At 41.7% G+C, this 17,325-nt stretch overlaps 2 protein-coding genes across 3 annotated transcripts in view; both read right to left on the bottom strand.

The window, feature by feature from the left end:
* The window catches only part of TXNDC11 (thioredoxin domain containing 11), a 34,960-nt gene extending 29,982 nt beyond the window's left edge, over positions 1 to 4,978 (bottom strand). Inside the window, exon 1 of the mRNA XM_082313517.1 lies at positions 4,806 to 4,978. Within this exon, the coding sequence (XP_082169643.1) occupies positions 4,806 to 4,951 (146 nt within the window). The 5' untranslated portion in view covers positions 4,952 to 4,978. The remainder of the gene's footprint in view (positions 1 to 4,805) is intronic.
* Positions 4,979 to 5,470: 492 nt separating this feature from the next.
* Positions 5,471 to 17,325, bottom strand: part of ZC3H7A (zinc finger CCCH-type containing 7A) — a 30,791-nt gene continuing 18,936 nt past the window's right edge. The window contains exons 13-23 of one of the 2 annotated variants that reach the window (XM_082313717.1): positions 16,570 to 16,731; positions 15,735 to 15,931; positions 15,408 to 15,505; positions 14,162 to 14,343; positions 12,051 to 12,127; positions 11,365 to 11,498; positions 10,869 to 10,974; positions 10,249 to 10,357; positions 9,253 to 9,386; positions 8,744 to 8,907; positions 5,471 to 7,404 (exon numbers count right to left, since the gene is read on the bottom strand). In XM_082313717.1, the coding sequence (XP_082169843.1) occupies positions 7,215 to 7,404; positions 8,744 to 8,907; positions 9,253 to 9,386; positions 10,249 to 10,357; positions 10,869 to 10,974; positions 11,365 to 11,498; positions 12,051 to 12,127; positions 14,162 to 14,343; positions 15,408 to 15,505; positions 15,735 to 15,931; positions 16,570 to 16,731 (1,553 nt within the window). In that variant the 3' untranslated portion in view covers positions 5,471 to 7,214. Of the gene's footprint in view, positions 7,405 to 8,743; positions 8,908 to 9,252; positions 9,403 to 10,248; positions 10,358 to 10,868; positions 10,975 to 11,364; positions 11,499 to 12,050; positions 12,128 to 14,161; positions 14,344 to 15,407; positions 15,506 to 15,734; positions 15,932 to 16,569; positions 16,732 to 17,325 lie in introns of those variants that run through there. The other variant, XM_082313718.1, reaches the window with a different exon arrangement.

Here is a 17,325-nt window from a genome sequence, read left to right as displayed (position 1 = left end):
GGTCATGCAGTGCCAAAACTTTAGAAACTGATGCAAACGACTGCAACTTACATTATCTGAGTTAGTTTCATGGAATACCATAAAAATCTGAAGATCACCCTTCACGAGCTTTAGAAAGTCACGCTGTGATACCATGCACTATGTTTATGGGTATGTTAGCTCACGCTCTTATTGCTGGTTGCTATAGAGCATAAAATTACCAGGAAGAGTGATTTCTTTGGATTTCTTCCCTGGCCTCATCCTCTTTTAACACTTGTACTTTAGGTAACAGCACCCTGATAAGAGAAGAGACACTGGTCATAAAGTTTTGTGATGTGATGTTTATATAAACAGAGACTATTACCCTGCCTTACGCTTTGCTTTAAAGTATTCTACGCTTCTATTCTTCTATATTGTATTAGGAAAAAGTATGTAAATGTGCGTTAGCTTATTTTACTGATTACAGCAGGGACTGAAAACTGTTCAGGCCACATTTCCTCTTCAATGTAAGGGCAATATCAACAAACAGTCTCAATTCAAAGAGATTATGACAGAGTAAGTTTCTTAAGAGAAATTAGTTTGACCAGTAATACCAAAAACATAAACCAAATACTCAGGAAACTGTTTTCTATTAAAGCAGCAATCAAACAATCCAGAACTTGGCATTTCCAAGACGTTCAGAAGTTGTTATGGTATAAACTGCCTTAAATGCAAGTGAATGATCATATTCTCTTTTTTATGTTCTCTTAATTCCAAAATTTTCCACTAGCTATGTTTACACTAGAGCAAGTCAGATTAAAAACTGGACCGCACCAGTGTAATGCTCAATTTTGCTGTGGTTCCTTATGTGACAGGAAGTTTTAGGAAAGACTGTGCATTCCTTTACCTTGTATCACAATAAAAAGAGAACAGAAAACATCTTTTTACCTGATATTTGATCCTTCTCGGGTTACAATTTTAGTAATTGTGATAAAGTTATTGAGCCCCAAACACTGTCAAACTCACACGTTAAGCAACCTCCTAACAACGCTGCCACATTTTCAAACGTTGCAATCGTTCTGGTCTGTAAGAAGCACCTTTGTTTTTACAATACGGACCCACAGCTCTTCTCTCATTTCCAGGTTACTAAGCCTACACTTAAAAGCTCAACATTTAAGAACGACTCCCAATATATTTTTTAAAAGTTATGGAAATTCTTAATTCATATGTAAGAGACAATATTTGCTTCAAAAGCCAGAATTTTGGAAATATTAACTGGTTCCTCGTGTTTACAGTTCATTAATTCCACTACTCACAAAATTATGTTTTCACACAGATGGCCAAAAATCTGGTTTCTTCTATGGACTTCCACCTTTGTTCCTTCCCTTCTCCCTCAATCAGTAACCCAGCACCTCCTTCCCCCAACCCTTCGGTTCTCATGTCACCTCGCAACCAACCCCTCTGGTTCCCTCCCATTCCTGAACCCATCTCCCAGCTCCTAGCCCCCTCCCGTGATTTCCAGCTGCCAGCCGGACGGGACACGGCGCTGCTGCGCGACGGCTCTAACTCACAGGCCAGCACACAGGCGCCAATCAGCTGCCGAAAGCAAAACGCGGCAGCGAAGCGTTGATCTCGCACCAACACGTCCTTCTTCACAGACGTTACCTAGAATTTCTCCTCTTTGACTAGCTTAATGAAAATGGACAACCTAAATACGTTTAAAACTTCTGCTTCCTCTACTAAATTAAACCAAAAGCGGACAATTGGTTCAAGAGTTGCAGCGTAAGCCTTAAAAATGAGGTACGAAATTGGCTCCAAATTGCAAGAAAGCGTAAAACAGATCAACAGAAGTCCCATGACGTGAATGAGTCAGGAATTACATGGCTACCTTCAAATATGAAAAAGCTCCAGTAATTATTAAAAAACAAAACACAATAAATCAATAGCTACCAGCTTCTGCAGCTGCTTTGCTCAGTAGTGTCTCCCTCTGCGATACCAAACACGTAACACGGTGCTTTGACAAAATTCCCAAGTTTACAAAGGGAATCATGCTCTGAACCCCTAAAAATTATACAAGTATAAACTGAGGATTACATAATAAATGATTATACAAACATAATAATCACATCCTGCTTATTAAAACACTGACTGTGTTATTTACCTGCTGCACAGAGCCTATAAAAACTTAAACTCATTTCAACAGAACAACCTGGTAATAAAGGAAAGCACGTGCAAGTGCCGGTAGGATCAGCCCCTTTGCTGCAAGGTCCTTGGAGGGGGGTTGTCTTGAAAGACATTTGCATAGCGCCAAAAATAATTCAGGTTCTAAACCACAGGCTTTCCATAGTACACGTTAGGTCAGGCTTCATTTGGCTATTCCTTGAGCCACTAGAAACCCGCGATACCTCAAACCCCACTAACGGATTGCCTTGGAGGAAAGGAATTTTCCCTTTCCATACTTTTTATCCATTGGTCTCGAAAGCTGTGTGTTATAAGCGTAGCGGTAGTAACTGTACTCTGGTGCTGAGACTTGCTTGCAAACCGTACTGATGTGTGGTGAGAAACTAGGTACTGGAGTCATAGTTAACACATGCAATTAATCATCCTCCAAACTGCACGTGGAATTTTTACCCTTGAATTTTCTATGTTTCTGACAGCAGCAGAACAGGGAGTAATTTTCTGGTATTAGTTTGCCTATTTAACTACAATCTGAAAAGGCAAACCCCTTTAATCAAGCTTCCCGTACAGGGTGGCGAGAAGCACGTTCCAAGCACATTCCGTTTGTGAGCTTTCCAACGCAGCCAGCAGTAAAATGGAAGGAACACGCAGGTTTTAAATAAAGGAGAGCAGGAAGAAAACAGAAGCATCATTGTAAGCGTTAAAAAAAAAAAAAAAGTTAATTTTTTAGCGATGGACAGTAAAACAGGGGGGTGATTAGGCTCAGAAATGCTTCACCATACATTCTGTAATAGGGCAAGAGCTTTACGCTTTCATCTAAATCATGGGGTCACTGTGAGGTACAGACTACGGGAACAGCGGCGCTGCTGCTCACAGAGCAACTCATTCAGAGACTTAAAATTCACTCTGATTCAAATCACACATCCTCTGTGGACAGGTGAGAAAAGGCAGCCTTCGCACTCTTCAGAAGCATTACCAGGGAATCAAGTATTTCTTGGAATAAAAATCTATCAGATTCTGCAGAACAGGGAAGCAATCAGATCCTTGTAGCCTTCTCCCACTCCCAAAATTAATCCCCAAATGCAGCAGATGTTCTTAAATTCATATAGGATGACTTGAAGCACGTAACAGTCACCTTGACCTCAAACCCATCCCGAACATGCGGATCCCAGCGCAGGCTCCGGAACGGAGCTGCCCGGCTGCAGCCCATTTTCGTGCCTGCTGCGCGTTACCCAACTCCGACACCATCTGGTTCCACGCACTCCCGTACGCCAGGCTCTCGGCAAACAGGGACCAAAGAGACTTTTGCAACGAAGAAAGTTCCCGCTCCCAAGAGGAGCACCATCAGATTGGGGGGGGAAAAACATCACTAAACGTCTTTCTGTCCGAAGCAGGTACAGGTAATCACAGAATCATAGAATCATCAAGGCTGGAAAAGACCCTTAAGATCATTGAGTCCAACCGTTAACCCAGCACTGCCAAGCCCACCACTATACCATGTCTTCAAGCACCGTATCTATCCGTTCTTTAAATCCCCCAGAGATGGGGACTCAGCCCCTGCCCTGGGCAGCCTGGGCCAGGGCCTGACAGCCCTTTGGGGGAAGAAGTTTTTCCCCATACCCAACCCAACCCTGCCCTGGCGCAGCTTGAGGCCGTTCCCTCTCGTCCCATCGCTTGTTCCTGGGGAGCAGAGACCGACCCCCCCGGCTCCAGCCTCCTTTCAGGCCGTTGCAGAGAGCGAGGAGGGCTCCCCTCAGCCTCCTCTTCTCCAGGCTGAGCCCCCCCAGCTCCCCCAGCCGCTCCTCCCCAGCCTTGTGCTCCAGCCCCTGCCCCAGCCTCGCTGCCCTGCTCTGGCCACGCTCCAGCCCCTCCATGGCCGCCTTGGGGTGCGGGGCCCAGCGCTGAGCACAGCATTCGAGGGGCGGCCTCACCAGTGCCCAGCGCAGGGGCACCATCACCTCCCTGCTCCTGCTGGCCACACCGTGCCTGATACAGGCCAGGGTGCCATTAATGGGGGGGTTGACACTAAGGCACGAGCCAGAAGAGACCTGTTGCCCCCCGCTCTAACGCGGGTGGCTGAGCGCGCTGAGGGAAGGGTTTCAGCCCTGATGCCCCTCGGTCCTTCCGTGGCAACGCGAGGTACGAGTTACTCTCTGCAGATGAGGAAAAACAGCTTTTTTGACCAAGCGCCTGTCCCTCAGGTGCCTGTGCATCCGCGTACCAACCGCCACACCCCGACGCCTCCCGATGAAGGCCTATGTGTCTGAAAATGCCGTCGCTGCCCCGCCAGCCCCGGCCCGGGCCCCGCGTCCCCCCCGCCGCCGAGCTGGCGACGGTGCCCCCCCACGACAGGAGAAGGGCCGTCGTTGCCATGGGGATCGCCTGTCGTCGGGCCCGGCAGGAAGATGTCTGTCACCTACCCCGGAACGGCCATTCCTGAGCCGACAGCCCGACCACACAGCGCAGGGCCGGAGCGGGCACAAGGGGTCGCGCCCCGGGAGGAGCCCCGGCCCGGCCCGCCCGCCCCGCAGGCCCCGGAGCCGGACCCCCGCAGGCGGCTCTGCCCCGGGCCCCCGGCGGGCACGCACCGCCCGCGGGCAGAGCGGCGGGCGGCCGCTTCCCTCGGCCGGGCCCTGCGCGCCCCGGGCCCGCTTCCCCCCCGCCATTACCTGCAGGTGACTTTGAGGGCGACGAGGAAGGCGCAGCCCAGCACGATGGCAGCGCCGCACAGCAGCTCGGGCCGCCGCGCCATCTGGGCGGCGCGGGGCCGCAGCCGAGGGGCAGCCGCGGGGCCGGAGCCGCCGCATAACGACATCACCCCCGGCCGCGGCGGGGAGGGGTGCGGGCCCCCGGGCCGCTCCCGCTCGCACACGTCTCCCTACCGCCCGCCTGTCAGCCGCGCCGGGGCGGGCGGGGCGGCCCCCTCCGCCGGCGAACCCGCCGCCGCCACGTCGCGCCGTCCCGAGCAGGCGCAGAGGCCCGGCCGGGGCAGGGGGGAGCCGGGGCGCGGTTCCCCGGCGGGAGCCCGCGGGGAGGCGAGGGCAGAGCCGGGCCCGGCGGCGGGAGAGGCCGCGGCGGCCCTGGCCTCGCTCCCCGGCCTCAGGGAAAACGCGTTCTTGGTTCGCTCCCGCTGGCTGCGGAGGGCACCGGTAACGGCCCCGTCGCCGGGGTCAGGGAGCAACTCCAGCAGCTCCGCCGCTGCTACGCGGGCCGAGCCCCCCCCCGGCGGCCATGAAAGATTTGACACCGTCCTTACGGAACAAGGAGTTCATGTTTAGTTTCGTCTAGAATTACTTCCAATAATTTACAGAGCACTTACATTAAACAATGAAAGCATAAAATTGAGAAAACAATCCAGAAAGGCACACGATACAATCAGGTTTTGTCACAGAAATAAACAGTGTCCGTCGTACTCTATTTCAAGCTTAGTTTATTACAAACGGTGTAAAAAATCAGCACTGCAGCAGGTGGTATTTTAAGCACCAAGCCAGTTTTGTATGCGTACTGTACACGATATCGGCACGTGCTTCAGCCCAGCCGCTGAGGAACCGTGACTTGGCGCCTTCCCCTCGCTGCGTCTGAAGCCTAAGGTGGTGTTTTAATACTCGTTGTGCTTTTATTTTGTGAAGTGAAAGGGACACGGCCTCCAGGCTGGCCCTGGGTAAGGGCGGCGCTGGACTTTGGTTCAACACTTTTCACAGACACGAGATACGGCCAATGACTACATTCAAACTACTGAAGTCATTCTTAAAGCTCTTCTAATTATATATGGTCAGCCAATAACAGAGAAAAATACTCGAGAGGAGGGAGAAGCCAGTCATAGGGACAAAAAAAAAGAAACCCAGCTTTAGCTATTTTGAATGAATGGCTGAAAGAAGCTTTAGTTTAAAAAAAAAAAAAAAAAAAAAAAAGGGAATTAACTGAACACACAAAAAAGCTGAAAGCACAATCTGCAGGGAAGCCAAAACAGAAGCTCCAGCGACTGTAAAGCCACCAAAAGGCTCCTCGGTGCCAAGCCACCTCGGCCCACGAGCGGTTTTGCATCTCCTGTGGTCCGCAGGAACCAGCCGCCTCCCCGCCGCAGAAGGCTGACGACACGTCCCGGCGCCGCGCAGCTCCAAAACGCTCGTCTGCTTCGCGACCGAGTTGGCCGTTTTTGTTATTTCTGTGATGCGATGAGCTAATGACAATACAGAAAACTGCAAACAAGCGGCTGGAGACACAAATACCAACTTATTACATTTTTAGCTACAGGTGCTCAAGCTTTTGCTAATAGGCAAATCATTGTTTGTTTGTTTTTACAAAATCTCAATCCTGAGAGGCTACATGCAGAAAACAGCTTTGTGTAAAGTTCTCTTTATTACAGGCAACATTAGTCCATACAATAATACACAATACTGACATACAAGTGTAATCTTTCAAAATCATCATTTAAACAGCAAAGACCAAGAAACAGAATTTTAACTACTTCATTTTCAAAAATTAATACTTTTTTCCTCCCAAGATCCTTTTTCAGTAAATTATATTGAAACATACAAATAGAGAAAAAATACCCATTCAACATATATTGTAGTTAAATGGTTATTTTGTTTAAAATCTTTAATAAGAAAATCCTTTTTAGCAACCTACATATAGATAAGTAGCAAACTTTGTTTTAAACAAATCCTCTCCATTAAAAGATCTGAAGAATTTTCATCCATCATTTTCTTCTTAGCCCGTAACACTCTGTTTTGTAATACCTTGATACCTTAAAGTTTTTCAACTGAAGGACTGATACTAGGGGGCTTCCTAGATATTATAACCTCTCTTCCCCCCCCCTTCTATTTCCTAACTTTCTGTCCAACAGAAGGTGAGTAAGCACGTAATACTTCAGATTTTTTTTAATCACCACTCTGTGTCATGAGAGCATAGACAGGTCTGCTCAATCCCCCTAAATCTACTATATTTTGCTGTTCAGGAGGAACAATATATGCCAATAAAAGCAGAAAACCTGCAGCTTTTCTGTCACATGCTTTTGATTATTGTCAATTTTTCTGGTTTATGCTTCCAGCTGGTAACATGTATGTGTCATCTCCGTATTAGTTTAAATCTTTAAACAAAAAACTATATTTTCCAAAGTCATTATCACTGGGAGCAATCAAGTGGTCTTTTCTTGCTTTGCTGAGCTTCATTCTTAAAACTTGTCTTCGTTCTTCCCACTCATGGAGTTCAGCATTTCCATGGGCAAATTTACAGTTGTTTCCTTCAGTGCAAGTACCAGCCATATATCTGTTAAGACAGATTTCAAATAGTGTTTTCACAGCATTATCACGATTGCTATTGTATCTAGGTCTTTTCTTCTGGTCATGTTTTTCAAATACACTAAAATATTAAGGACGAAAAAATAATTGGGAGAGTATTTACGTTTTAAGTAAGACAATACTAACTCTGTTTAGCATTTGGTTATATTTTTCTTTCCCAGCTGTCAAGTATTCATAGAGGACAAGAGGTGGCTCTTTTCTTTGTTCTTCATGCTCCTACTTTACTGAGTCATTTAATGCTTGAAACCTTTCATTTCATCAGGCCAAATTATCAGGTGGATGAATACCTTATCATTTAACTCACTAAGCTGAAGAACTACTACTGTTAAAAAATCCAACTACTTAATTACCCTCTGTTAACTAAATGTGGGTTTTAAGTACTCGCTATGACTTAAGAATCTTTTATCCTAGTATTTTTGTATTAAGTTTAAGCGTGCCAGTTTGTATTCACTTTATATTGCATATCCGAGGTCTGTTAGTGTTCAAAACATCAATGACATTTAGGATGTTACTTAAAAATTCAGTAAAGGGGGCACATAAGCTTCCACGCAAAGTCTGCAAACGAAACATAACTTGCTTTATATGCTGTGCAATTTCTCAAGATCTCGAAGGCACTCAAAATCTTCCACTTGAAATGGAGTAACAAAGGCATCCGTACCAGCAAACTGAATCTTTTAACTCCAGAATGCAGATTCCAAAGTTTTTAGCCTTCCAAAAAGATTCCAACAGTGGAAAGAACTTCCCACAGGTTTACAACAAAATCTCCTGCAGTCAGGTCAACAGGCTGCATTTAAGAACTAAAGGGAGCAGCAAAACACACAACCAATGCTGGGGAAACCAAGAAGTCTTGGAAGTTCTCTTCCACAGGTTCACACACGACTTCCAGTAACAAATACTCAATTTTAACAAATTCATTTTGACGCTAACGACATTTCTACTTGCCTTAAAGCTCCAGTATCACTGTCCAGCTAGGTACTGTTCTCGTGTTCCACAGGTAATTAATACGCAGATGCCTAAGTAAACTTGTAGTAATACCAACAGGATTTCACACAGCTGCAATGAACTTGCAACCCTTTATATTAACATCACGTAAGCAATTAATTTGGTTCCACAATTAGGCACCTTGTCGCTCCCCGAGTTCTAACAGTACGTGTCAAGATACTGTTCATTACTTACTTTCTTGCTGAAACATGTATGCAAAGCAAGAAATACTAGAAACATCGTCTGTCAAAACTAATAACCGCCTTAATTCTTTACACTATGAACTGTCATTTTTCAGCATTTTTGACATCTTAAAAACCACATACCTATCACAAATGCTAAAATATCCGGTTGGAAAGCGATACTGCCAGCAGTTTTGATCGTCCTCAGTGTGGAAAACCTTCTCTTTATGCTTTTCAGAAGAAATGTGACCCTGCCATTGCTTCTCACTATTACAGTTCTTCCCACACATCCAACAGTGAAAATCCACCTGTTTTACAGGGAATTTGAAAACAAAACATGGAGAATTCAATACTGTAAGCACAGAACTCCTCCTAATACATTCGGAATGTTTTCTTTATGTTGGCCTGTAAATTGTTTACCTCAACAGATACAGTTACTTAAACAATCACCTGAAGTTTATGCTCTTTACAGGATTCAGAAGAACTGCTTTACAGTGTCAGTTAAAGTTTGCATTTAGCGTAGCTCGCTACAATTTAAGGAAGCCCCAAGAAAATAAGGACGACGACGTATGTTACTGACTGGGGGGCAGGGGGAACCCAAAGCAACAAAACCCCACATGTTTGAATTTTGAATTATGCCTATGATTACTTACTGTAACTTCAGCATAGTCAGTCGGCATGTGAATTTGCTTCCCATTTTCTTTGTTTGCCTGAGCAGCCGTATCATCTCCTTTTTCTGGTTTTTGACTTTTTAGCCATATGTCATACAACTGCTCCAAGTCTTGAACTAATGAGAGCAGAAGCTAAAATAAGTAATTAGCAATTAAGGCAAGAGTTTGAGAATACTAGATAAATGACTGAGTTTGCAAGCATAATTCAGTCCCCACCTATCGTAAGAAGAAAAAAGGACGAACACAATGTAGGCAGTTCCACAGTTTAGAGATGAGAGCCCAGAGGAATACGAGTCTCTGGCTACTTACCAAGACCCATTTCTGCCAGTCCAGGGGGAAGTAAGATGTTACACGTTTCTGAACAGGCACCCAAAGTACAGATAACAAATGTGCCGCTGTGTATCAATATCTGAATTTCGAAGTACTGACATAAAGTGTGCTACAGTTTTTGGTAAATTTAGTCCGCTTTCTTGCAGACCATGATATTATCATTTATGTCATTTATACTTCCAATTTTCGATTATTTCTCCCCAGTAACACTCATAACGGGATTACAAGTCAACAACAGCAAGCGGATAGTAATTCCCAGTAAATACACGGCAGGGGGGGATATTCTTCCACAAATAACTTGCCCCCATATGTTATCAATAGAATCCCAGTGTGTGCACATGGCAATACAGAGTATAAACACTAAACAATATTGCTGCATGGATCAATACACTATTTCTAAGCCATCTAAAAAAACTGATTCGAACTACTTCATTGTTAAAAAACACATCAAGCAACAAACATATAATATAGCTACTTTTATTTAATCCTGGTTTTGAATACTAGGCTTATTCAAATTTTAAAAAAAGGCAACTGCAAGGTTTACTACAAAAGACAGTGAAAGAAAGTGGATTAAAAAGTAATTGAGCAACAAGAATGAAAAGCAGAACATTTAGATTTACAACATGTCAGATTTACTCTGCTACTTACTGCTGTTCTCCTTCATATAGGTCCACATCTCTCTTTCCTCAGGACTGTGAGCAAATGAGCAGTTTCCATCATACTGACATTTCTTGCCTGAAGCAATATGATTGCACAACTGGAACAAGAATTTTAAAAATATCCTTGTGAATATGAAGTAAAATGGATGATAGTAGATTATTTTTTTTTCCAGTCTTGGCTAGTGTTTCCCCTCCCAATCAGATGTTTATATCACATGAAAAATAAAATTATGTTTATTTTATAAAAAACTCATATATTGTAGTTAGAAAAAGCAAACTGCTGGAAGCAAGTGCTATGACTGCTTTTTGCCTCCTACCAGATTACCAGACCACAGATACGTTTAAACCATTTCTGAAGTATTTACTGGAAATACTAAGAACTTAGTTAAATCAATGAAAAAGTTACCAACTTCCACTGATGAGAAAAGGCTGCAGTAATAACATGCGAGATCAGTGCTTTTCCAAGGCTGAACTCTGTGGAAACACTAAAACCATATTCCCACCAACTCCCATGGGAATTTCTGCAGAACTGATAAAACCAGCCCAATTACTACTATTTTCCAGTTACTCCGTTTTCTTAACTAAAACGTTAGTTTTAGGTTAACATACATCAAATTGCAGAGGCACTTGTTTCTTTGCGGGAAGAGGACGAATGGTCATCCACTTCTTACGTTCATTAGACATTACTAGCACCACACGGCGATCTTTGGTCCATCTAAAAAAACATGCATCCCATGAAAGAAAACACTAGTAAAACAAGTGTGTTAATACTATTAAAAGTTAAAATATTATTAAAACAAGTGTACACAGAAGCAGAACCAGGAAAGCCCAGGCAGGTTCTTTATAAAGCTTTCACCGTATATTTGAGATTTAACTAAATTCCACTAAAACTTTACCATAACTAAAAAAAGCGAAACCCAACAGCCACCAAAGTGTTTCTCATTACCAATTATTAACATACTACAAAGAGATGACTGTGTTCTGCTTCAGTATGTTTCTTTTAATTCCTTGTATGACACCTTCCTAAGCAGTAACAAAAGTTTCCCAAAAGAGGTTTTAAATGGCTGACAAAACGGTAAAGTTTTCACTGTTTGGTCTTACTTACGGGTGTCTTGCCTTTGCACTACAGTATTTTTTGTTTCTGTCTGGCTCATTAACTTGACCATTTCTCCAGCACTGACCACAAACAAACTTCATCTTCAAATTAAGTGATCCGTATTTCATTTGGTTCCCAAGGATCTTAAGCCAAAAAAATAACAACAACAGTGAAAGGTATTTTGTATCTGCAAAGAAATCCATACATAATTATGAATTACCCCCTACGGTAAAAGTTTACAACACACGTCCGGATGCAGATGTTGCACTGCATGCCTTGTGACAGTTCAGCGTGTAATTTCAAACTAGACATTTCTTAACAAATGCATTTTTATTTAACTTATTTCTGATTTAGGTACATGTACCCAGAAGTTGTGGTAATATATACAATATATATAGAAGTCCTACATATTGAAAAGATAATTAATTGCCCTATGGCAGCCGACTTCAAAATGATATTTAGGTTTTATGTTCCGCCTGTGTCAGAATAAGCAAAGCAAAAAAGGAACTGCACAGAAGCAAAGCAGGCGTTTTAGTGTAAGTGCAGCAAGCCGAAGAAAGCCTATAGCAAAAGAGATTATTTGAAGAGAGCATTAAAAAAGTAATTTCTAAAATAAGCTACGTTATACACAAACATAGAAGAAGAATTCCCACCAAAGTCACCGCAGAATCAGTTTAATGGAAAAACGAAGATACCTGTGATCCATGTGCACTAGCTTCCATGTTCTGCCAGTATTTCTTTGATTCTTGAACAATAGTGTCATGCGAAATACCTGTAAAGGAAGGGAAAAAAGTTCTTGAGCGCTTATGACTGTTGTAGAATTACAGACATGCTCAAACTGGAATGCTACTGAAGCCCCAAAACTTTTATCTGTTTTTCTTTTAATATATTGTATACATATACACACACACATGTCTGGATGTGGATACACATTCACACCCATACACACACACATATATATATATATTTATATATACTTAAGAATCTCATGAGGGCCTCCAAAACGGAAATTTCGTATATATCATCACATTGAAAAGCAAACATAAAAGTTTTTTAAATTACAGATTGCTCAAATAAGTTAAGGTGCATCTTTGAGTATTTATTTAAACATAAGGTACTAAACCTCTAATGACAATCTAATTAGAAAAGCTACATTGTACTTTTGTGGTCTGTGGACCAAAACTATCAAAAAATATCCAAAATGTAAGCTGACAGACACTTGATTACAAAGATTTTAAACAAGCCCTGTTAATTAGGTGTTGTTTCAGAAAAAAAAAAAACCAAACACAAACATTCTTATAAATACTTTGGCTAAGATTCCTATGGGAGCTATGCAGTGTTCACACATACTGTAACATTTACTGCTCCAATTCCACACAAATACAGACTGTCATCTGTGTTTGGATTTCAGGGTTGGCAAAGTGTGTCCATCCGGAGGCAGCATTCCTTTACTTCCCACACCTTACATTCAGGAGAGGAACCGCATTCAAAGAGCGGAGACCGAGCTTTAGCTGACTTTGGCAAGGCGTGAGGGCAGCACGAACACATCATAAAATAAAAAATATGCCTTCTGTGGCGAATTAAGTTTCTTGGAGAACCCAACCCTTACATCAAAATAGAAATTATAGAGTAAGTATTTGCTATCCTTGACTTTGTAGGGGCAGCTAGTAAGAAAATAACTGTTTTACTTTCACACAGAAACTTCTAAAGGCTCAGCCCAGGAGAGAGAACAGGAAATCAGCAAAGAAGTCTCCCTCTGTTTGACTTTTCTTCCTCCAAAATTTTCCGGTCAGTATGACATCTTATGTCTGTATGCCTGTATCTAAAGCTGAAGCAAGGATAAATCACAGACATAAAGGGGCAAAAGTGCCAGAAACTGTAACACACTGGGATTGCCACATTTCCCTTTTTCCTCCATGCACCGCAACGATCCCACGCGGTTACTTAATATGTAAAGGACCGCTGTCATACAGAGCAAGGTAGGAAGAATGAGCAACTGTTACGGGGTACAAATTATTTACTGCTAACAGTTCAACTGCTTTTTTTTGTGTTTGTTTAAAAAAAAAAAAAAAATGTCCTGGAGAGTTTGGAACTCATGACCAAGGAACGGGCAGAGACGTGTCGTTCAAAAACTAGCTAGAAATGAAGTAGTAAAATTTGTTGTCCTCAAAGAAGCCAACAAAACCAAGCCAGATCAATGAAAAGCAGACAAAATGCCCTGTGTAAGCAAGAACAGAAAAAATAGTTAAGTTTTATCAACATATACACTAATGACAGCAGCGAACTGGAAAGATTTCTTTTCTGGCTCAGTATTTAAGAATATCAGAATGGCAGTAAGCTAAAAGAAAGGTTTAACTGTGGAAAATCTTGATTCTTGTACGGGGGGATGGAGGGAAACAATGGCATAAATATTTCAAGCTTTTCTTTCAGTGCTCTGTGAAAAAGAAATTTGATCAGGGTCTTCCAAACTTTGAAGGTTTAAAAATAAAAACAAATCTAGTTTGACTTGGATTTAGCATCTGCTCAAGACTTGTAGCTTTATTTCCAGGAAAAAAAAAAAATCTGATCATAATGAGCGGTTTTGACAGTTTTTATTATCAAAAACTCGCCAATTTCGAAGGGCTAGTAGCCTACTCAACGCTTTTTATCATAGTTACATCACTGTTTATTGAATATGCTGTATGAAAGATGGCAGCAAATTGTAAGTGAATGCACTGATCCCAACTCACTAATTTCAGAAGGGAGTTGAGACAAGGAAGCAGTGTCATTACAACAAAGAGTAAAGCGAGCATTTTACCAAACATACCTGTTTCCTTTTGCATTATCCAGACTTTAAGCTCTACCAGACTGTGAGCATAAAAGCATTTATCCTCTCGTAAGCAGCCATAATGCACCTCATGTCTGCACAGGTCAAGCTGACATCGAACTTGAAACGGGCGGATTTTGGAATACTTCACCATAGTTTCTCGCAAAATGTGGACAAGGCACCTGTTTTGAAAACAGTCAGTTTTAGATATTCCTTAAAATGACTTTGTTCATGTGTGGAAAAACAAGTAAAATAACCATTCCTCATCACAGCTTATTCAAATGACTTTTTAACCCTTTTTACTTGAAATCAGAAAGCTAAAAAGGTTTCCAGAAGGAAATAGCATCTAATGATCATTTCTAGGCTGAGTAAACCAACATCACGGAACAGTACTCTTGTGAAATCCAGAGGTTCCTCTTCTGCAAAGCATTACTGCATTCAATCCAGCTGGATCACTGATTTCCATGAGGGAAAGCATATCATGTCCACTTTCAAGTATGTATCCTGATCTAATTACAAACACAAGTACTTATTTTGTAGAGCGCCATTAAAGAAAGAGTTGATGCATCACAGTAACAGCCTGGCTCCTATAGCTGTAGTGTTTCCTCAATATATGGAAGTGGAGTACAAACAAGGCAATTAAAATGCTCCCACTTACGTTTCCATCATATAAAAATGTAAGTCTAATAATTCTCCTAAACTTATTTAACATTATTACCTCTCTGAAGTCTTTGTTAACTTTCAAGGAATAAAGACACTTTCCTCACGCTATTTTTTACCCACTGAATTAATAAGGACTATGGTCTATTTCAGACACTGTAATTAAGGTAAACCTGTCCTTCGCTGACTGTGTTAAAACTACAGCAAAATAAGCAAAACAGACCAAAGAAAGAGCAAACTTATGAATTCCTATACCAATTTAACATCACACATCTATTTACATCAAGGCAGCTCACCAGGTAGATAAGCTATTAACAAACTGACACCAAAACCAGCCAGATTCAAACATGAGGGTGGATACCACGAATTTTGAATGCATTGATCGAGAAAGAGTTCACTTTCAATTTAGTTACATGAGACAATCCTTGTTCACTAAGTTTGTCTTACCAATACCGCCAAAGCGTAACAGTCAGTTAGCAAGGAAGAGAAGTTAATCAACAGGTAAGAAATGAAAGTCAGTATTAAAAAATGCCCCGAAACCTTTGCTTGTAATTTGAAACTCAAAGAGGTGGTATTTCAGACATACTTGTTATCTTCAAAGTCATGCATAGCAGGGTGAGAACAAGAAGATGAGTTATCCTTGTTCCTTTTGCTTATTATTCTGGGTTTGTGATCAAAACATTTCTGGAATACAAAAATAGGTAATTATAGAGTATGTATTTTATACGTTTAAAAACATACCCTACCTCAAAGATTTTAACAGAGACTTCAGCTAGTCTCTAATCTAAAGCTAGCCAGATTACTACTGAACATGCACTTCAACATTTACAAAATAGTCAAGCATGAACCAAAGGATTTCTTTCCAGGTAATTTTATTATCATTTTTACTGTGTCATTAGAAATAAAGCAGCACCTCACAAAGAAACATAAATAATCCATGATGTTCTTGAAGAAGTCGGGACACAGTCAAGTTGATCTTTCCATTTCCTCCAAAAAGAGCTTCTCGACTAAAGGCTCCTTTGCGCTCCAGCGTCCACACATCTATCTCCTCTTGGCAGTACGCAAACGTGCAATGACCTGGATATCTGCATTCCTCTTCAGCAGCAACATCTAAAATGACAACATTGAATTTGACATTGCTTTTACACAACTTTTATTGGAAATTCATCTTAAAACTTCCACTATCTCCATTTCAAATGTTTTTAATAAAGAAGCTACATCTGTTGTAAATGGGTCACTTGAGTCTAGCAGACAGAAGCAAAACCTTATGCTGAATGACTTGCTGAAAATGTAACACTCTTCAGAAAGGCTGACGCACACCTCCATCAACTATCCCTTTCTAGTCTAAGGCAACAACGCTGAGAACCCAGAATACCCTTTGCTTAAATACAGTCAGATATAGCTGGTAATTAATCCACAAGTCATCTTGCTTGCATTGTAAGCAGAGGTTCATACTGCAAAACTCTAACAAGAATGCTTTGTTGTTGTTGTTTTGAATAGTAATAGCCCAGCACTCGGAAGCAAAGTTATTCATGATGAAGAACAGTACAGAAGTACAGTGCATGTTCTCTAAATAATCACATTAATGGTCAAAATACGTCTTTCCTTACAGCCTTTGAAATATAAACAACCCTGTGAACTTCCTTCTCCACCTCAAGAATAAAAACTCATTCGATACTTCCCTGTGGAAAGGCTAAACTATATTACCTTGAGTGTAGGCATTAACATTTTGTTTCTATAACACGTACCTTTACATATATAATATGGTCCCACATACTGTGTCTTCGTTGGTCTTGGACGTATTTTTTTCCATGATTTATCTTCAGAGTTTTTTATTCTGCCAATTAGAATATCCTTCTTACATTTATGTTCTAAACTGGGATGGTAAGCGTAGTCCAATAATTTAGGACCTGAAGAAAAAAAAAATCACAGAAAATTGCTTACATCTGCATAAATTGCAGCATACTTTTAACATTTCCATACATAGACTGGCACATAAGCCCAAACGCAAAGTACACGAACACACTGTATACAATTCCTACTTGCACCAGCAACTCTGAAGAAGCAAAAGTCATTAACAGCCACGTCGAGCAGAATAGAAGAAAAAACTGAATACTTACAAAAAGACCGGTGTCGGCAAGAAAAAAAAAAACCCATAAGTTATCTGGGGAGGGATGCTGTGTTACAGCCTTAAGACTGCTTTGGGACAGCAACAAATTGCTTCTTTTTTTCAAATTCCAAAGCATACATTTCCATAACACTAATTTAAAACTTAAATTGCTTATTTATAATAAGTCAACGCAGATGACTTCCACGGATCAGTAAATGGCTCTCTTAACCTTCAACTTTCATTGTATTAGAACAGTTACTACGCTCAGAGACAAACACGCTGGGTAAGAAGCACACACGTGCCAAAAATAAAAATGCCAATCCCAGAACTTTGTGATTTTGGAGACAAAAACAGCCTAGCCTTTAGGATGATACTAAAGTGAGTATTACATTAC

This window comes from Platalea leucorodia (assembly GCF_965183815.1).
Source record: "Platalea leucorodia genome assembly, chromosome: 5".
Taxonomy (NCBI): Eukaryota; Metazoa; Chordata; class Aves; order Pelecaniformes; family Threskiornithidae; genus Platalea; species Platalea leucorodia.
This window is presented reverse-complemented; position numbering and strand designations above follow the sequence as displayed.